This window comes from Schistocerca americana, chromosome 4 (assembly GCF_021461395.2).
Source record: "Schistocerca americana isolate TAMUIC-IGC-003095 chromosome 4, iqSchAmer2.1, whole genome shotgun sequence".
In the NCBI taxonomy this organism is placed as follows: domain Eukaryota; kingdom Metazoa; phylum Arthropoda; class Insecta; order Orthoptera; family Acrididae; genus Schistocerca; species Schistocerca americana.
Window position 1 is genome coordinate 474,700,243 of NC_060122.1, and position 22,903 is coordinate 474,723,145.

General features: G+C 41.0%; 1 protein-coding gene across 3 annotated transcripts in view; it reads right to left on the reverse strand.

Moving 5' to 3' along the window:
* Window positions 1-4,252: 4,252 nt before the first annotated feature.
* LOC124613215 (constitutive coactivator of peroxisome proliferator-activated receptor gamma-like) overlaps window positions 4,253-22,903 on the reverse strand; it is a 76,612-nt gene continuing 57,961 nt past the window's right edge. For 2 of the 3 annotated variants that reach the window (XM_047141887.1, XM_047141888.1), the window contains exon 2: window positions 18,184-19,819. In XM_047141887.1, the coding sequence (XP_046997843.1) occupies window positions 18,430-19,764 (1,335 nt within the window). In that variant the 5' untranslated portion in view covers window positions 19,765-19,819 and the 3' untranslated portion in view covers window positions 18,184-18,429. Of the gene's footprint in view, window positions 4,299-18,183; window positions 19,820-22,903 lie in introns of those variants that run through there. The other variant, XM_047141889.1, reaches the window with a different exon arrangement.

Sequence of the window (22,903 nt, forward strand, 5' to 3'; positions counted from 1 at the left end):
TTAAGTGTCTTATTTCCTAATCTAATTCCCTCAGCATCACCCAACATAATTCGACTACATTCTATTATCCTAGTTTTGCTTTTGTTGATCTTCATCTTATATCCTCCCTTCACGACACTGTCCATTCCGTTCAACTGCTCTTGCAAGTCCTTTGCTGTCTCTGACAGAACTACAAAGTCATCGGCGAACCTCAAAGTTTTTATTTCTTCTCCATGGATTTTAATTCCTACTCAGAACTTTTCTTTTGTTTCCTTTATTGCTTGCTGAATGTATAGATTGAATAACGTCGGGGATAGGCTACAACCCTGTCTCACTCCCTTCCCAACCACTGCTTCCCTTTCGTGCCCCTTGACTCTTATAACTGCCATCTGCTTTCTGTACAAATTGTAAATAGCCTTTCGCTCCCTGTTTTTTACCCCTGCCACCTTCAGAATTTGGAAGAGAGTATTCCAATCAACATTGCCAAAAGCTTTCTCTAAGTCTACAAATGCTAGAAACGTAGGTTTGCCTTTCCTTAATCTTTCTTCTAAGATAAGTCGTAGGGTCAGTATTGCCTCACGTGTTCCAACATTTCTACGGAATCCAAACTGATCTTCCCCGACGTCGGCTTCTATCAGTTTTTCCTTTCGTCTGTAAAGAATTCGCGTTAGTATTTTGCAGCTGTGACTTATTAAACTGATAGTTCGGTAATTTGCACATCTGCCAACACCTGCTTTCTTTGGGATTGGAATTATTATATTCTTCTTGAAGTCTGAGGGTATTTCGCCTGTCTCATACATCTTGCTCACCAGATGGTAGAGTTTTGTCAGGACTGGCTCTCCCAAGGCTGTCTGTAGTTCTAATGGGATGCTGTCTACTCCCGGGGCCTTGTTTCGACTCAGGTCTTTCAGTGCTCTGTCAAACTCTTCACGCAGTAACATATCTCCCATTTCATCTTCATCTACATCCTCTTCCATTTCCATAATATTGCCCTCTAGTATATCGCCCTTGTATAGACCCTTTATATACTCCTTCCACCTTTCTGCTTTCCCTTCTTTGCTTAGAACTGGGTTTCCATCAAAGCTCTTGATATTCATGCAAGTGGTTCTCCTTTCTCCAAAGGTCTCATTAATTTTCCTATACGCAGTATCTATCTTATCCCTAGTGAGATAAGCCTCTATATCCTTACATTTGTCCTCTAGCCACCCCTGCCTAGCCATTTTGCACTTCCTGTCGATTTCATTTTTGAGACGTTTGTATTCCTTTTTGCCTGCTTCATTTACTGCATTTTTATATTTTCTCCTTTCATCAATTAAATTCAATATTTCTTTTGTTACCCAAGGGTTTCTACTAGCCCTCGTCTTTTTACCTATGTGATCCTCCGCTGCCTTCACTATTTCATCCCTTAAAGCTACCCATTCTTCTTCTACTGTATTTCTTTCCCCCATTCCTGTCAGTTGTTACCTTATGCTCTCCCTGAAACTCTGTACAACCTCTGGTTCGTTCAGTTTATCCAGGTTCCATCTCCTTAAATTCCCACCTTTTTGCAGTTTCTTCAGTTTTAATCCACAGTTCATAACCAATAGATTGTGGTCAGAGTCCACTTCTGCCCCTGGAAATGTCTTACAATTTAAAACCTGGTTGCTAAATCTCTGTCTTACCATTATATAATCTATCTGATACCTTTTAGTATCTCCAGGCTTCTCCCATGTATACAACCTTCTTTCATGATTCTTAAACCAAGTGTTAGCTATGTTCTGCGCAAGTTTCTACCAGACGGCTTCCTCTTTCATATCTTAGCCCCAATCCATATTCACCTACGATGTCTCCTCCTCTCCCTTTTCCTACACTTGAATTCCAGTCACCCATGACTATTAAATTTTCGTCTCCCTTCACTATTTGAATAATTTCTTTCATCTCATCATACATTTCATCAATTTATTCGTCATCTGCAGAGCTAGTTGGCATATAAACTTGTACTACTGTAGTAGGCGTGGGCTTCGTGTCTATCTTGGCTACAATAACGCGTTCACTATGCTGTTTGTAGTAGCTTACCCGTACTCCTATTTTTTTATTCATTATTAAACCTACTCCTGCATTACCCCTATTTGATTTCGTATTTATAACCTTGTATTCACCTGACCAAAAGTCTTGTTCCTCCTGCCAGCGACCTTCACTAATTCCCACTATATCTAACTTTAACCTATCCATTTCCCTTTTTAAATTTTCTAACCTACCTGCCCGCTTAAGGGATCTGACATTCCACGCTCCGATCCGTAGAACGCCAGTTTTCTTTCTCCTGAAAACAACATCCTCCTGAGTATTCCCCGACCGGAGATCCGAATGGGGGACTATTTTACCTCCGGAATATCTTACCAAGAGGACGCCATCATCATTTAATCATACAGTAAAGCTGCATGCCCTCGGGAAAAATTACGGCTGTAGTTTCCACTTGCTTTCAGCCGTTCGTAATACCAGAACAGCAAGGCTATTTTGGTTAGTGTTAGAAGGCCAGATCAGTCAATCATCCAGACTGTTGCCCCTGCAACTACTGAAAAGGCTGCTGCCTCTCTTTAGGAACCACACGTTTGTCTGGCCTCTCAAAAGATACCCCTCCGTTGTGGTTGCACCTACGGTACGGCTGTCTGTATCGTTGAGGCACGCAAGCCTCCCCACCAACGCCAAGGTCCGTAGTTCATGGGGGGTCTAGTGGTATCTAAGTGCAAAACCAAGAAACCTGAAGACAGCTATCGAGAATCTCAATGCGTGCAGCATACGGTGGTAAAGCTCAATCCATCCAAAACACAAGTGGTACCGATTGGTAATTATAGGCTCATCAGCACGAAATATCGGGAATACCCACCATCTTTAACCTCAAATGGGACAAAAATCAACTTTTCTTCTTCAGCAAAGTTTAAGGATAATAATAGATAAAAATATAAATTGGACTGAGCACGTAACTGTAATGTGCAAGAAGCTGTCAGCATCTCTCTATTATTATTATTATTATTATTATTATTACTATCACTATTAAAGGCAGCAGCTGCAGGGGAACAATTACTGCCAGCATTAACCTTATTAGTTCATAATCAGTATAGCTTACGCCACTGCCTCTTCAGTTACTCAAATAATTTTAATACTATTTGTCACATTAAAATATTTATTTCTTACGTAACTATGATGTAAAAAAGATAATGTATGTGTGAAACCCTGCTCTAATGTAAGAGAGGGCCTGATAGCCCTAATAAGAGCAGGTTAAGTAAACAAATAACATCTGCAGATGCAGTTTAACCAAAGTATCTCATACTCATCCTTCACAAATAGCAAAATTACACTCTTACACAAAACAATGAAAAAAATGTCAACGTATACAAAAGATGGAACACTATAACCAATGTATGCCATGCTGTACTTCATCTGGAAGGAGAACCATGTTTATCAGTTGTAAAACAGAAAGACTTGTTGAGGTTGCCATTTCTTGCTTAACAGCACACACAGTTATACAGTATACTTTGTAAAGTCTGAGATGTTGCAAACAAGAGACAATACTGAAAGATTCTATCCTTGAATTTAATTTTGTTACTTTTTTGTAAAAAGTTTAATAGATATTAGATATGGTTTTTGTTGAGTACAGTTCTATCTGATAAAACATTACTGCTGTATTTCTGTACCTGTATTATCATAAATAAAACGTAATGCCTCTGTATTAATGGCACTTGAAACAAAAACATTCTTATTGGTACTTAGAACAACGTTTCCCAGTAAGACAACTGGAACGTTCTTAATCAGTTATTTACATTCTAATTTCTATTTTTTTTTTCAATGATGACATGAGCAGTATAATTCTCTGGTACCAGAATATCTTTTAATTTTTTGATACAAATAAGTTTGTACAAAAAGAGACACTGTTTTCTGATTCTCCTGGCAAATATGAGACTTGGCGCTTAGAATGTTTGACGTTTCCACTCTTCATTTGAAAGTACTTAACGTGTCTGTCAAACATTTTATTTCAGTTTGCAGATTATAAAAAAGTTTCGTAGCTGCATATTGCCAAGTTATGTTTACTAGTGGTAAGTGTAGATCCTTTCTCCTTCTAGTATCGTTTGCGAGTACCCCTATCCTTTTCAAACTACAGTGAACTGTTGACAACAAATTTTATGAGTGAATAAATGAATTACGAGGTTGTGGCTAATATTCCTACTTGTTTAAATAGAAGCCTGCAAGGTGCATGTGTGTGAACTCGACATACACCTCTAATTGCTTTCTTCTGTGCACCGAATGTTGTTTGCTTAAATGAGTTGCCAGTAGGACACCAATAACTGAAAAATATGAAAAATGTGTTAACTTTTATTTCTATGTCCCCTAAAGATAGCAGTTATGTGAAGTAAGATAGAAAAGTAGCTGAACTTTAACGGCTTAGCATGTCTACTATGTAATTTTTTTCAATTGAAAGTTTCACACAAGAATTTAGGACATTGTTCATTACTTTTTGTTGATAAAGTACATTCATAGTAGATCGGGTATTTTTGATAGGACAAAATTGGATGAGTTGTGTATTTTTTTTTCTTAATTTCAAGCTGGTGTATTGTGCAAAACATTAATAAAAACGTCATTTCCCCAGTAGATGCTTCATTGATCGAAATGGAAATAATGCTCCTCTGAGTAATACAATATAGACGACAATAGGCTAATTATTGATGACTGGATCAGGGCCCAGCTATAGGACAAGGGGGGAGGGAGGGGGGGTAACCGCGCTAGCTGTGTAGCCGCTTCGTGGTGGAATGACTGGAACTGATCAGCTGTAGGACCTCCTCCGTCTAATAGGCAGTGCTCATGCATAGTTGTTCACATCTTTGGGCGGGTTTAGTGACATCTCTAAACAGCCAAAGGGACTGTGTCTGCGATAAAATATTCACAGTCAGCGTCTATTTTCAGGAGTTCTGGGAACCGGGGTGATGGAAAACTTTCCTTGAGGATGAACGTCTTTGTAAATAAACGCACTTCCATGCAAACTGCCTCTCCTGTGCGTCATTTACACCACAGCAAGTAATCTGTGCGAAGTGGAAACCATGAGAACTTACTCGCCTCTACTCTCCGCTTGTTACTCTCCCCGCGGTGATCTTGGTGCTCCTCCCTCCGTACTGCATGCTCCCCTCTCCTCAGTAAACGAGAAAAGATGAACAGATTTTAGTTATATGCCCTATTAATTTCAGAGTTAAAACTCAAAATGTATTACACTATACACGTATCACTTCTGCTTCATTGACTGGTGCCCGATACCAGACTCTAGCATGGGGGCACATCAGAGAGACGTATGAGTAAGAGTGATACGTGAATGTAAGGCTTCATGGATGAATGACATTCTGAAGAAGAGTGTAGTGGCGAATGAAACTCTGTACCAAGGTCGGAATTAGAGCCCAGGTCTCACATTAGCAGATGTGCTAATCACTGTTTCACTCCAGTACAGTGGCTCTGCACAACTGCATGGCTCATCTTCACACACCTACCTCTGCAATCCAATTTTGCATTCATGCCTCAGTCCACCTGATATAGAGCTCTGCAAAGTCACTGTGCCAGGGTAGTTTAGTGGTTACCGCATCTGCATACTGAGCTGAAGACCTGGGTTCGAATCCTGGCCTTGGTACAAATTTTCATTTGTCACTTTGGTCCGCATATCATACATGTTCGAGACCTGAGAAAGGTCTCTAGAATCATACAGTTTCATTGAAAAAGTTTGACTATGTCTGAAAACTCATTGAGGAGGAGTTAGGGACGGAGCTTCAGAATTTTCGCATGGGGTAGCAAAATCCCTGGAGCCAGCCCTGGACTGAATTCAGCAGTGTAGTCCATCTTTAGATCTGGATACCTAAGAACCCGTCGCAAAAACTGCTGTGCGATGTCAACTCAGTACTCAGGGAGTTCCACAAGTCCTGTTACAGGCTTCAAAGTGTTGTAAAATGAACATACCAACTAAAGTAATAACGAGGAACCCATGTCCGGGAATGTACCATTTGTATGTAAAATAAGTTTGAAAATCGCTTCATGGCACGCACACAGCACGGACAATGCGCCCTGACACTGAGCGCTCTGCGGAAGCTGCTGCTACTGGTGACCATGCTGTACGCTGCACAAGCTGTATCTGCCACGTATGTTCTCATATACACGGTCCACAAACCCGGATGTGCGTGTAGGCGAGGTCCACAGCCCTCTTAGTAGCGAACGTACCATTTTCTCACAGCCGTTACTGGTGCCGTACGAAAATAGTATCTGATGGACTGAGGCGACGTTCTCAGTACTTGCGTTGTGGTGCTGTACCATTACTTTGCTTTACTGTTCCGTGTGCGGAAGCCAATCATAGTCTTTCAGCCCAGTATTGGGCCACCAATAATGTAGGTTGCATTTGTAGGGGCAGAACAGAAAATATTCTATGTCTTGTACAGCTCCACAATCGCATGTATAATCAGCTGCATTACCATGACCCTGCCTGATCATGTTTGTTTTCACTGGCGCCACCCCTGTTCTTATGCGGCTCAGGGTCCTCCACATTTTCCACTTTGTTGTGAAGCCGCCATGCACTACCTGTGCTGGTGGATATTCGGATGATCGTTCTCCAGTGCCGTGTTTAAGAAACTTTTCCGGTTCTCGGTCGTCCAAGCTCGCACTCCGTGCCAAAGAGGGGATGTCGATCATCGATGGTTCTCTGAGCCTCTCTGTAAATTCGCGATATGTTCTTCGGGAGCAAGACCAGCAACTCTGCAAAGCTTTGGGTAGGGGCGTGGGTTTCATACATCCTGTTGTGATTCCACATGTTTCACTTAGTCTTATGTCGATATTCTTCAAATGGTTTGATCCGGTCCATATGTGCAGGCATATTCAGCTGTAGAGAAGCATAGCACTACTATTATGTACCGTACCGTGAAGAGAGACTGAGCGCCATGGGATCTTCATATTTATTTTATAGCGAAACAGTGCAATCACAGACATGGATTTCTTATCGGAACTTTATCTGCTAAGTGCCACCTACAACCTATAAAATGTAATAGGATATCTGAAACACACTGTAACATATATTGAGCTGAATAGACGCAACTATTGCTGCGACGAGTTTTTAGGTAACGAGATCTGTAGATGGCATGTACTGGATGAAAAAAAAAAAAAATGTTGTCTCGACTGTGTTACTCAGACAAGAATTTGTGGTGCCTCCTCGGCAGCGTAACACTGTCTTTTAGTTGACAATAATGTTTCTAACATTTGCAAACGGACTAATTTTGCCTCCTGATTCAAATAAAATGGTAGAATGGGCCCATCATCGAACACTGCGAAACGTCCAGTCTGATTTTTCCTCATGAAGAAGATATGGCTTTCCTGTTTGTATCACTCAAACATCCTAGTTTATGTTTCTGTAACTGGTTCAAATGGCTCTGAGCACTATGGGACTCAACACCTGAAGTCATCAGTCCCCTAGAACTTAGAACTACTTAAACCTAACTGACCTAAGGACATCACACACATCCATGCCCGAAGCGGGATTCGAACCTGCCACCGTAGCAGTCGCGCGGTTCCGGACTGAAGCGTCTAGAACCGCTCGGCCTCTTTCTGTAACTGGTTTCTTAAATAGGAACGAAACCAGACATTTTAAGAATTATGTATTTCACAAAAACTTAATTACCCTAATAGAATATTATGACTGACACAGTCAAAGGCCGTTGATAAGTGGAGCTCGGATCTTTTCCTGAATTTAGGGTGAATTTTGCAACAATTCATGCACCAATCCAGGTATTGTTGTGAAGAAGAATTGGCGCGAATCGTTTGACGTACCAGATCTCTCGACGTGAATCCCACCAAACATTTATGGAACATAATCGATAAGTCATTTCGAGCACAGAATCCTGCACCGGCAAACTTTCGCATTATGGACGGCTGTATACACAGCATGGCTCAGTATTTCTGCAGGTGACTTCGAACGACTTGTTGAGTTCAGGCGCCGGCCGGAGTGGCCGTGCGGCTCTAGGCGCTACAGTCTAGAACCGAGCGACCGCTACGGTCGCAGGTTCGAATCCTGCCTCGGGCATGGATGTGTGTGATGTCCTTAGGTTAGTTAGGTTTAATTAGTTCTAAGTTCTAGGCGACTGATGACCTCAGAAGTTAAGTCGCATAGTGTTCAGAGTCATTTGAACCATTTGAGTCCAGGCCACGTCGATTTGTTGCACTATACCGGCCAAAAGGAGATCCGATATGGTATTAGGAGGTATCCCACAACTTTTGTCACCTCAGTGTACATAAATAACCAAGAATATTTTTAAGTAAACTTATGTAAAGTCCTTATTCAATATGGAATATTTTGGTTGATTGGTTGGTTTGGGGAAGGAGACCAGACAGCGTGGTCATCGGTCTCATCGGATTAGGGAAGGAAGTCGGCCGTGCCCTTTCAGAGGAACCATCCCGGCATTTGCCTGGAGTGATTTAGGGAAATCACGGAAAACCTAAATCAGGATGACCGGACGCGGGATTGAACCGTCGTCCTCCCGAATGCGAGTCCAGTGTCTAACCAGCGCCACCTCGCTCGGTTGGAATATTTTGACTGTGGATGCCATACATACAAAGTGTTACGTTCGTATAAAGTCATATTTTATTTACATACATTATTTTTAAGGTCATATTTATATACGCTTTAGCTTATAAATGTTTACATATTTCCCTGCTTTTATGTCGTGAAACGCGTATGTATTCAGTGTATTCATTGACAGCGATGGCGAGGCATGACAGAATCTCTGACCAGAGAGTTATTTATCATTGCTAGTCTGCGCTTAACCGCGCGAGTGTGCAGTTCCGAGTTGGACGCAGGTGTGGTACGTAGCGAGTCGCGAGAGCATGTAGTTCAGTTGCGAGTTAGCAGTTGCGAGATGTACTCGGTCGCAGTCGACGGGGGTCGACATGGGTCTCTGGTCACGATTCAGGACGAGGTATATTGTTAAATAACGTAATGAAGCAGCATTGCGCTCAGCTAGTAATGTATTGTAATTGTAATTAATTTGTTGAAGAATTGCCCCAATAATAATTTTTTTTATAAAGTAAATCTTCTAAAGAAAGGCAATCATTCCCTTTTAAAGAATTTTTCCTATGCATTTCCTCCAAGAATCAGAATTAAATATACGCCAGCATTGCACGGAGCTGTGCCGCAAAACAAGAGCAGATATTGAGGGAGTTTACTGATGTGAGAATTTTGGTTTTTTTTGTTCACATTTTATAATCGCACAGAGCCGATGGACAGCGCAGCTGCCCTTATAAAATTTATCAGGTTCATTTTAGCGTTAATTTTGTTGGAAGTCAACATTTGGCACACGTTTTCATTAGTATTGTCTTTAGAAATTCTTAAGGGGAATTTGGCTCCATTTATATTTAATAATTTTCTTACATTTTTGTGGGGAGGTTATACTTAGCACGATGATTATTTACATTTAAATATTGTCATGCATATTTGTGGGGAGGTTACACTTGGCGACATCCGGTCCAGGATCGTATTTCTTCGAGAATCTTCTGAAAAGTAGTCAGATATCTGCTCTTATTTACTTAAATATAATTAGGATTTGGCGCAACGCTTTTACTAATTTTGTGACTTTCTTTGCTCAGATCATCGGCAATTCGTTGTTCTTTGTTGTACTTGTGTTTGTTGAATTTTGCTTTGTCTTTGTTTCATTTGTGAATAATTGTGATTTGTGTAAAAATGCCGCGAAAGACTATTAATAGTGCATCGCGAGGTATTATGAATGAAATTACCGACTTAAACAACTTCACCGATAATACTTGTGACACGCAGTGTAATGATGACAATCCTGCGTTCACTGACAATCAGTGCGTTCCAACCACTAATGATGATTTTGGTCTTAATGATGAACAAACGAACTCGGTTATGTCCTCTGTTGATTTGACGACAATCGATGACGCGGGGCGTTCTGTTGCAATGAGCGCTGCCCAACTTAACGCAACCTGTTTGCAAAATTCGCGTGACGAACAGACAAATTTTTTTAATGAAAACGAACAGTGTAATCAGAATGCGTCGGATTTATTTAATTCCGAGGTAGTGTCTAAAAGTACACATCCGATAAGCAAACCTTTTTGTGAATCACTGAATAACCAAGTGGTTACAGAAAACGTGACAATTGCAGGTACGCCATCAAACAGCACAGAGAATAGAGTAGGTGATGTTACGCATTTTTACTACTACTTAGGGAAGATTTCAAACAACAACTTAATGAAATTAAAAAAAAACAAGACGACCTTCACAAACAACTTGTTGAAGAGAACAAACAATTTAGAGAACGGAACAAACAATTCTCTGAAAGCCTTAAACAGCCGAACGAAAAACACGACAACCATAATGAACAGAACAAACAAATTAGTGAGCAGATTACAGCTGTTACCGTGCAACGTCACGACACGAAAGAACAATCATGTGAAGAAAGTAAGGCTCATGCTAGGAACAGTAATGAAGAAATTACATTTGTTGTACAAGAATTAAGTAGTACACGTGTAGGCACAACAGAATCACTTAAAGATGAAATTAATGCAGTTACTGAACAATGTTCTAAAAACGCAGTACAGTTACACGACGAGTTTAATTTAAAAAGTCACCAGAACTGTCAGACACGCTGGATACGGAAAACGATAAGAAATTTGAACAACAGATCAGCCAAATTGACGAACGTGTTAAAGTAACAGAAATGAAGAATATTTCAGTTGCTAACGCGTCACAGCATGCTGCACATTCTGAACATTTGTCAGAATCACACAGCCAGTGTAACTTAAGCAATTTACAGAGACTACGCGACTTAAAATCCGAAAAACTACGCGACTTAAAATCTGAAAAGATACGCAACTTGAAATCCGAAGTGACACAGACAAACAGATTCTCACACAAACCTGAACGTGTTCTTAAATTCAGTGACGAGAACGTAGATTACGAGCAATTTGTATGTGTAAAAAAATCTAAGGAATTTAATAATGACAGAGCACAGATACACGATTTGAACTGGATACGTCGATTTATTTTTGTACTTTCACCGCTATTACCTGTAACGCAGAAACTAGCTTTGAACTGGATACGACAATTTGCTCTTGAATTTTTACCAACATTTCGTGTAATGCAAAAACTTGAATTAGCATGGATACAGCAATTTATTTCTGAATTTTTACCGCCATTGCCTGTAACACAATAGCTGAAGTTTATTTGTAGCGCGTAATTGACCTCAGGGGATTCATTACGCTTTAATGAATATGTGCCGTAGCGTGCATAGGGCCCCGAACTGTAGTAGTGCTGTTTCATCTTTAGTTTTCTGCACTGCTGCCTTCTCTTCTACTATCCTTTATATCTATCAAAACAGCTCTTTAACTATTGCTCTACCTAGTATTAAGAAATGTATAAAGAAAACCGGATATGACAAATTTTACCGAAAGTGACAATTTTTCATTAGGCACTCCACAATTACCGCCGTAATTTTAATAACAGATAAAATTGTAATCATCAGTACGTGTAAAAATTATCAGCAACAGGAACCACATTTAGCTAACAATAGACGTTTTTCCCAACAACAGCAACAAAACCAGTCGGTTAGCATACCTAACCAACAATGCAGTCTACAAGGTCAACCCATCTTTAATGTTTCGCCGCGTGCACGTATAGTCTCAGCTCCAACAAATAGTAACGCACGGCAGCAAAGAAATAACTTCGTACAGAAAACACAGTATTTCAATTCCTATCGCAATGCACCGTATAGGAATGACTATTACGACAGACGTAAAAATAATGAGGACAATTTTCAGCGTACATCTAACAACAGTCGGTCTTACCAACAGCAAAATTATCCACAAGAACATATTCTCATGAATGAACCCGACAGTAGGTATCATCCAGAGCGTAATACGTCTGGAAGAAATAATAGAACAGTTCAAATAGTTGAAATGCCACATAATCGTCCTGACAATAATAACACGTCAGATAGAATTTGACTAAATACAGTACAGGTTGCATCTTCCAGCAACGTAAGCAATACTTCAGATACACAGAATGTTATTCACGAAAATGTAATTACTTTTGACGACATCAGAGACACTCTTTTGCAGGAAAGACCAGTTGTTCAAAAAACCATTTCACACCCTGTCATCGAAATTAAAATTGGTTCATCGAAATTTTCAGCAGTAATCGATTCCGGCTCACCTATGTCAGTTATTAATGAAGAAACTTTCAACGAGTGTAATAAAGAGAATACCTATCCTACATTATCACTAAGCAAAACGAAAGTAAAAGGAGCAGTATCGAGTAAAGGAGTAGACGTTAAATTACAGACACATTTATCATTTTGTATTGCAGGTCAAACATTTCACTCGAATTTTTGGATTGTTCCTTTATTGACAACAGACGTTATTTTAGGCACGAACTTTCTGGTACAACAGGACGCCATTATTGACTTTCAAAATTCCTATTTAATGTTAAAGGATGAAAATGTACAATTGGCTTTAGAATTTCAGCACTCATTATCTGCAGAAGAACAAACAATTAATCGCACAGAGGTCATTTCCGTATCACGTAGCATAGACTGTAACTCAACATTGTTCACAGATACGTACGTACACAATTATAATACTCCAGACGAAGCCGACTATGACGTAATACAGACGATTTCAGATAAAGTTAAGCAAAGCAGTGCAAGTGCAGACGACGAACGCACGCAACTACACAAAATTCTTTTACAGCAAGCTCCAGTTTTCGACAACATTCCTGGTACTATGTCCGGTTTTATGTATGAAATTCAAGTCAAACAGCATGATACATTTAAAGCCAAGCATTACCCCATTCCATATATTCATAGAGAACAGGTTAAGAAAGAATTGCAGGATATGCTTGATCAAGGAATTATTGAACCAGCAGTTAGTCCGTACATAAACCCGCTACATATTGTTGAGAAAAAGGATGGCTCACTTCGCCTCATACTTGATTCACGTCACATCAGTGACATAATTATTAATGAAACAGATCGACCACAGACATTTCAGAAATTTCACGGTACTGCTATTTATTCTACATTAGATCTGAAATCGGGATTTTGGCAAATTCAGCTCCATCCGAATTGCAGAAAGTACACAGCATTTCTCTGTTTTGGCGACTTATCAATTTTGCAAATTACCATTCGGTTTAACTATTTCCTCAGCAGCTTTTATTCGCAGTTTGAATACAATACTTCCGACAGAACTTAAAGACAGAATCACGACGTACGTAGACGACGTTCTTATCGCAGAAGCTAACTGGTCTGAACACAAAGTGATTTTAGAACGACTGTTGCAAACTTTTCATGCGCAAGGACTCACAGTTAATCTCAGTAAATCGCACTTTGGTAAAACTTCTATAAAATTTCTTGGACGCGTAATTTCAGCAGAAGGCATTGCGCCCGACCCGGAAAAACTTCAAGCTCTACGTGACATTACTGTTCCTACGACAAAGAAACAATTACGCAGCTTTTTGGGTTTAATTAACTTTTTTCGCAAATTTATTCATTACTCTGCCTTGGACACACCCAGATTATGTCAATTGACAGGAAAAAACAGTATTTGGTCCTGGGATAAGCAAGCACATTCTGAATTTGTGAACTTGAAACATGCTTTGTTAAATGCACCACTTTTATCGCACCCAGATCTTACCAGAAATTTTTCCATTGCCACCGACAGTTCTAACACCGCTTTAGGAGTACATATTTTTCAGGAAATTGAAGAAGATGGTTCTACAGTAATTAAAAACATAGCATTTGCAAGTCGCATTCCATCACCTGCTGAACGTAATTATTCTGTCACAGAACTTTAAACATTATGTGTTGTTTGGGCTTTTACGAGATTTCGGCACTTACTTTATGGAAGACATACCACCGTTTATACAGACCACAGAGCGATACAATTTTTGCTTTCGGCTAAATTTACACACGATGGATTAAGCAGATGGAAACTTTATCTGCAGGAATTTAATTTTACAATAGTTCACATTCCCGGCACACAAAATGTTTTAGCAGACGCACTATCTCGTTCTCTCGGCAACAATTAGCAAGACGTCGCAACCAACTTCTGTAAAGCAAATTTCAGCGTTATGTATATTCAGCAAGTTGCATTTGAAAACTTCATTTCGTCGTCATTACAGGACATAGCACAAAAGCAAAGTAAAAACAACGTGTGGAAAGAAATTAAACAGCTTTGGCAAGACAGGAATAATGTTACGATTAGATACCATTACACTGTACGCAATGACATTCTGTTTCGCCGCTCTCATCCAGACAGCAAAAATTGGTTATTATGAATTCCTGACTAACTGGTTAACAAATTAATCTGGTATACTCATTTAAGTTACGCACATTACGGAGCTAGAAAATGTTTTCTTATACTGAGGCAGAACTGTTATTTTACGAACATGGAGAAACGTATTCGACGAGTTTTAGCGTCATGTAAAATTTGCCAGAAAACTAATTCAGACACAACTTCACATATTCCTCCATTATATCCCATTGTACCTGTTAAATTAAGACATATGGTCGCTGTAGATATTTTCGGTCCGATTCCCAGAACTAATAGAGGTTTTTGCTACATCCTTGTTTGCTGTTGAACTCACTTCAAAATTTGTTACTTTCACTCCGTTACGCAAAGCTACTGCTAAAACTGTTTCGAAAGCATTCGTAAAACATTTTCTATTTCATGTAGAGCAGGTGATGAAAGTAATTTCCGACAATGGATCACAATTTCGATCTGCAATATGGACACGTATGTTACGAGCTAGAAACATTTCTCCGATCTATATATCCAGGTACCATGCTTCTTCGAACCCTTGTGAACGATTAATGAAAGAAATTGGTAAACTGTGTAGAATATACTGCCACAAAAGACATATTTATTGGGACACACACATATTCTCGTTCCAAGATGTAATTAATTCCATTCCAAATGAATCCACTATGCTATCTCCGTCTGTTATACTGAAAAATGTTGAACCACCTAACAAAATTACAGAATTAGTAAACTTTCCTACATCTCGTCGACTACGACACCATGAAATAATTGACATTGCGCTGAACAACATCAAACGTGGCGCAGAGCGCCGGAGAAGACAACAAAAACAGGTTTGTATACGCCGTGACTTTCACGTTGGACAGAAGATATTAGTACGTACACACTATTTATCCAACAGAATAAAAGGTAAGTGCAGTAAATTTGAACTTCTATACGCAGGTCCATATCGGATTCGCAGCATTCCTCACCCCAATGTTGTACACGTCGAAACTTTGAGAACCAGAAAATCCAAAGGAAACCACCACGTCTCCAACATCAAACCCTTTATTGAATGAAGGTACTTTATGATTTAACATGCTGTAATGCCATTTGCTAATTTTTGTGATCACTTATGCAATTATATTCACATGACTTATTACTGATGATTATCATATTTTTTCTTGGCAAGTGCCCGGCAAGGTAAGGTTAGCAGGTCGCTCTTCTTGTCGTTACACATCAGACCGTGCATATTTTTCCAGATGAATATACACATTTTATGACAATTTATGCAATTATATTTATGTGATTACCTACTGATGACTATCGTATTTTTTTTCTTGGCAAGTGCCCAGCAAGATAAGGTTAGCAGGTCGCTTTACTTGTCGTTACACATCAGACCGTGCACATTTCCATTTTTTTTTGTATGTGTGATTGTTTTCCTGTTTTGTTTGTATGCATTATGAAATAGCTAAGACATAGCAAACACCAGTTGACTGACATTTTTGCCTTATGATATCTCAACATCGTGACTACTTTACTTTTTTTTTTGCTGCTGCATTATGATATTCTGTGTACATTTTGCTTTTGAACACTGTCTATGTTTCTGACATATTAAGTTTTTTTCTGTCATGTTATGCTGTATGCTCAGTTATGTTACTATAAACTAGTTTTCAGAAAGAAATGATGCGTGTAAAGGAAATAAATTAAACATAAATGGGAATTTCACCTACGGAATAGACGAAAGAAGATACAAAAACCTTATGAGGAAGAGTAAATGGATCAGAATTGACAAGCATTAACAAGAATATACTATACACATCGCAGAATAGCAGTCTTAACTAATTTTTTCTTTCAGAATACGAAGCGATTGATGCAGGCTGTCAGGCAGAACTACACATCTTAGTTTTAGTGATGAAATATGATAGAAATAAGGAATAATTGTATAATGAAAAATGAGGTGAATTTTTGCAGATGGTAATGAGTGGTGATGAATAATGATGAAGAATATGCTACTATGAATAATGAAGTTTTTTTCTTTACAGGTGATGATAATAATGGAGTTATGATATAGATAATGAAGTGATGGATAATGAAGTTTTTTCTTTACAGATGAGGATGATGTTGAAGTTGTGTATTTATGCTATGTAGTTATTTAAGTATTTGTTGCAGTTCGTTTTGACAGTATATATTATATTGCATAGTAGGATGAATGAAGGTTTTGGAAGGGACAGCTATGGAACACATTTTTATACACATTTCACTACCTGTTAATTCGAAGTTCACTACTTTTCAGCATAGTATTCGTTTCTTCTTTCAGCTAAATAATCCATTTTGTATTTTTTCCAGGAGAAGCTTTTCATGATACTTACTAAACCTGTACTAGTACTTGCATTTTTTTTACCCATTTGTGTCTATCATTTATAAATGTGATCACATGTACTGCGTTGTTTCATAACCTTGCTACAGCTGACTCATGACGAATGACGTTACACATTTTCATTTGCAGCAGTAACTCAAAAGCAAACAAAGTAATTACCAGTCGCAAATAATGCTACTAGTTTAAGAGAATTCTGAATAATACTGATCACCTCTGAATAGTATGTCACTTCAGTAATGACTTCTTAATGATACAAAAAAAAATAATGCTTTGTAACTGGCCAATGAATGCCACTGTTTATTGTAATAAGACTACTTATAATGCCCATGATTATTAATGCTATGACAGTAATTAACTCATTTTCAATAATGACTTCTCAATGATACAAAAAAAGAGAAAATAATGGTTTGTAACTGGCCAATAAATGCCACTGTTTATTGTAATGAGACTACTTATAATGCCCATGATTATTAATGCTATGACTGTAATTAACTGATTTTCAATAATGACTTCTTAATCATACAAAAAAAAACTGGCCAACGAATGCCACTGTTTCTTATATTTTAAATTTGTATTATGTCACTTTTATGCTATATATAGGAATACTAGTAGCTTGCTGCTACACTCATTAGCTCTTGGTTTGAATAATGACTTCTGTTGGTTTGTAACTGGCCATTGATTGCCACTGTTCGCTGTAATCAGATGATTTATGAACATTATTCTGTAATACTTCATACATGGTACAGAAATGTTCAGTAACAGGGCGATGAGTGCCACTAATTACTTAAATCAGTTGTTAGACTAGTGTAATTCTCATTGAAGACTAATATGTGACTTAATGTCCTTCAGCTTCTGACCTGACTACCCTGAATTACTGCAATATCCATTTGTCCTGTATATCCTCGTGATCATGGAGCACTATATTTGGTTTTGCACTAATTCTACGTTGGTGTGCCTTGTAAAAGCGTGGTGTTGACACGACATGCTGTCCACCACCGTGAGCGATGGAAACGTTATTATGGTCCCACTGTTTGGTGTACCTGATGTACTGCCAAAATGATAACATGGAATATTACTACGACATTTCAGTGTCTTGGGTACGCAGATTAATACTTCTGGGAAAAGAACTGCAGATTGTCTCACTTGGTGTTGTACTTCTGTGGAAAGATATGGACTTTCAGTGCAGCTGCGTGCAACCTAAAGTGCTACAACCATGATGCAATCCTTCCCTTTCCTATCCTAATTCTTGTAACATAGGGAAAAACATTTTTTTGCTAACATGATTTGTATGCATGACCTATACATTTTTTGTTAATTTGATAATATGTTCTGAACTTCAGTGCGTGTGCACTTTCGTCATTTTTCTAACATGATTTCTACTTATTGTATATACATTTGTGATTTGCTGATTTTTCTAACATGATTTCTACTCATTGTATGTACATTTTTTTGATTTGCTGATATGTTCTAAACTACAGTGCATGTGCACTTGTGTCATTTTGTTAATATGATTTGTATCCATTGCCTATACATTTTTTTCGATTTGCTGAAATATTCTGAATTTCAGTGCATGTGCACTTTTGTCATTTTATAACATGATTACTACTCATTGTATGTAAATATTGTCATACATTTTTGTGGGGGGATTACAGTCGTTAAACTGCGGGCCCTACTGGTAAGTAACTGAAGATCCGAACTGGTATTACTTTACAGTTTATAAAAGGTATTTTATGCTTAGTGGAGGTTTAAATAATTTCTACACTAGCACAGCCGCTTTAAATTCCAAACTCTAGTCGACTAAGTATTCCATTACTACTCAGGTGAGTGACAGTCCTCGAGTACGTTACCTCCTGTTGCCACAAGGCACGAAGTCCGGGGTGAGGGACGCTTGTGGGTAGCCGAGCCACTGCCACCGACTCCTCGCGTATGTTGCCGATGCCCATAGGCATCAGCTCTTTCACTTCGGCGGAGTCCGGGCCTCGCTCTCGAAGCAGAACAGCGTACAGTCTGGCCCTCATCGGTCGAAGCACCAATCCGGTAGGGCGCTGCTCGGCTAGGTCTTCTAGAACCTCACCGATGCGGAAACGCCTGCGCTTCATTACGGCGTACACCGCGGCAGGCATTTTGCACGTCACATGTCTCTCCTCGGCCAACCGCAGCAGTTCACCCCACGGGCCATCGCCAGTCGGCTCCTCTGCAACCGCGTTCCCGCGCCTGTAGCTGTCGATACTCGCTCTCACTTCGTCCTCCAAGTGATTCGGTTGGTCGTCGAAGGCGTAGGCACACAGAGCTGTAACATCCTCCGGCGGCCCATCCTTGACGAACTTGGCGACGTTCTCGACCCTGGAGCCCCTGCCGTAGCGTGAAAGAAGGTTGTCGTGTAGTGATGCCAGCTGCGACCTACTGATGATGTCGTTGCCGACGAATGACGCAAAGACTGGCAGGTGTTCGCGCCGGAGTCCCAGTTTCGAGGCTATGTCGGCAGGATTGTAGCGTCGCGCATTTAAGCTGCTGGTCATCTTCAGATGTTTGAAGAAGATAAGGCACGGAACTCCCTCGTGCACCAGCAGATCAGTGTCGCTGGATATAATGCCGAGACAATGGTCTTCCCTAGCGGCGTACTCGGCCAGCTCATTGTCGCAATCGCCGGTTGCGACACGCACATTGCAGTCCAGTTCGGTACCAAAAATGACTCTTGCAGTGGGCACCACGGCCTCTGGCCTCAAATAGAATTTCCTCTCTTTCATAGAAAGTCCTGCACGAAAATCGGCAAAGAGTTCCGATATCTGCCACAATCTATCCTTTCTTCGGTTTGCCCAGGCATTCATCTTTTCTTCTACTGGTATGCCATCGAAGAAGAAAACCAACCGGATCCCACTGTCACGAAACCTCTGCACAAAGGTTCTGCACGACTCCCGGAATTGCTTGTACTGACCGCCGCAAAACTTATCTGCCGTACCGTATATGTGCCTGGCGCAAGCAGCGCCATCAACGGCAATGACTGGCTCCACAGTCTTTGTGCGCCTCCATTCATCTGCGACGTCTCTGATGTTTACTTCTTCGTACCATTGTTTTCCATCAATGAACGACTGAAGGCCCCGGATGCCCATCGCACTTCTTTCGTTCTAGCGCTATATACTGTTACGAATTTTAAGTCGCCGATACCTGTAGGCAAACAGATTATGAAATTAGAATGCGTAAAGGCTTCAAACCATAAGGCTTGCTTAAATGGCTAAAATTAAGAGTTCACATGCAAAACTATATGGTCGACAAAATAGAAAATTTGGGTGGGTAAAAGCAACATATGGTAATAACATTTTATTAACGACCGGTTTCGACGTCATGTAGAAGTCACATTCAGAAAAATGAGCATCTTCTGGTGGCTGCTTGCATGCTCAAGCGGCACATGGGAATTCCACTGTGTGACAGAACTTCACGAGCCGGCCGAGGTGGCCGAGCGGCTCTAGGCGCTACAGTCTGGAACTGCGTGACCGCTACGGTCGCAGGTTCGAATCCTGTCTCGGGCATGGGTGTGTGTGATGTCCTTAGGTTAGTTAGGTTTAAGTAGTTCTAAGTTATAGGGGACTGGTTCCCGTAGAAGTTAAGTCCCATAGTGTTCAGAGCCATTTGAACCAAGAAAGGATGAAATAAAACACATACACTGGATCTCTGAGTAAATTTTGTTCTGCATCAGTACAAATGGAAAAAAAGTTAATCAAAATCAACTACTGTCTTGAGAAATGATCCCCCCGTTCATCCATATAGCGTTGCCAACGATGCATAAGGTGCTGAATACCGTTTCCAGAATGAGATTTTCACTTTGCAGCGGAGTGTGCGCTGATATGAAACTTCCTGGCAGATTAAAACTGTGTGCCCGACCGAGACTCGAACTCGGGACCTTTGCCTTTCGCGGGCAAGTGCTCTACCATCTGAGCTACCGAAGCACGACTCACGCCCGGTACTCACAGCTTTACTTCTGCCAGTATCTCGTCTCCTACCTTCCAAACTTTACAGAAGCTCTCCTGCGAACCTTCTGTAAAGGAGAGCTTCTGTAAAGTTTGGAAGGTAGGAGACGAGATACTGGCAGAAGTAAAGCTGTGAGTACCGGGCGTGAGTCGTGCTTCGGTAGCTCAGATGGTAGAGGACTTGCCCGCGAAAGGCAAAGGTCCCGAGTTCGAGTCTCGGTCGGGCACACAGTTTTAATCTGCCAGGAAGTTTCACCATTAGCGTTGCGAACAATGTGAGTCACTCGTCGCTGAAATGAAGTGACGATATTCGCCTCTTCTGCAAAGCGCCAATCACGCAATGCTTTCTTCAATTGTGGAATGAAGTCGAAGTCGCATGAACTGCGGTTTGGTAAATAGGGTGGGAAGGGGAGAATTTTCCACCCCCACCACTGTACACAATTCTCGATGAAGTCTGTAGTGTGGGCTATACCGTTATTATGAAGAACGACTGCATTATCCATCAGTGCCGGACGTTTTCGCCGAAGTGAACATCGCGGATCGTACAGCAGAAAGTTGGGTTAGTATCCGGCATTGATGCTGTTGGCATTCCTAACAGGATGACTCCGGAATACCGTGGCTATCATACGCCAGAGAGAACATGGCCTTTGTTGGTGATGGATTCTGTCGCTCCTTGTGTCGTCCTGGTGAACCTCGATAAGGCCATTCTGATGATGGGACTTCAGTTCTGATTCATGCCCTAGTGTTCAGATTTCATCAGTCGCAATAATGCGACTGAGCGTGTTATTCCGTTCGCACTCAAATCGCTCCAGGTTGATGCAACTAGTCTCGTATCGCATCCACTTTCGCACTTCTGTCAACTGATGTAGTACCATTTTGAACACTTCCTGCTCACCTTCGAGGCCTGCCGTAAACTACGGAACACTGTTGCCCCCATATACCAGCCCGTGCCATCAGTCTCTGCATAGGCCAACGCCGGTCCTCTGTGGAACGCGGTTCAATAACAGCCACGGACAGGCCAGCACGGGCAGATCTGGGGTGCTCACTTGGTGGCGAGGATATAGTTGCTGCGCGTCCACGTCGGAAAGCCTCCAGCTAACCTGCAGCTATTCGGCAGGGTAATGCTGTGTTTACTGTGATTACGGTGATGCCACGTGTTCGACCGATAGACCACAGTTGCCATGACTTACGGAATGACCCTCATATTATTGTTATCTAGACTTGTTTTAGCCCATTTGTATCACCAAATCGCTGTTACTCCTCCGGAGCACGTTGTCCATATTATAATAAAAGTTAGTGGCAGTCGACTGCTAGTCATGGAAATTACATAACCACTAAAGTAGCATCTCACAATCATTCGATCGCCGTAAATTCCACTGTATTCTTAAATGTGAAAATGATTCGCATTTTAGCAAAAAAAAAAAATAAAATAAAAAATAAAAAGAAATTGTTGAAATGGCTCGGAGCGCTATGGTACTTAACATCTGAGGTCATCAGTCCCCTAGAACTTAGAACTACTTAAACCTAACTAACCTAAGGACATCGCACACATCCATGCCCGAGGCAGGATTCGAACCTGCGACCGTAGCGGTCGCGTGGTTCCAGACTGAAGCGCCTAGAACCGCTCGGTCACACCGGCCGGCCGCATTTTAGCGCAATTGTAGAAAGTACGTAGGAGCAGGTGAGGCAACGCCACCTACATTTTATGTGTAAGGAAAGATTACACAGAGGTCTTCTCATTTAGAAATCGCACTTCAGTGGTGGTTGTTTGTGACAAGATCTTTTGGAAATTTGTGGTAAGCTCCTATGGGACCAAACTGCTGAGGACATCGGTCCCGACTTAATCTAACTTACGATAAGGACAACACATACTGTGAGGTAACGGGCGAGTCGTCGCGCCCTGAAAATATTCCAAGTTCTGTGGAAGCAGTGGCCGCACAGGCCGGTCGGCGGCCGCGGGCTGCTCGTTAGCAAAATACGTGGTGCCAAACGTTAGCCGGACGAGAGGGATAGCCCCGGCCCATGGTCCATCCGCGTGGCTGGGAATTCTGCTGTGACGAGGATGGTGCTGTGTGTCGATGAAGGAGACGTCTATTCCGGGAGTGCCAAAAGGTTCGTATGAGCACTTGCCAGCGGGCTCGTGCGCATGCGCAGAGCTGAATTCGCGTATGAGCAGTGTCTTCCTCGCGCTTCTGGCTACTTGACGCGTGGCTGTTTGCTGTACAGTAGCAGCAAGTAGCCAGATCCTACCCGTAAAAAATTTTCCGGCGCGCCCAAGCTGCCA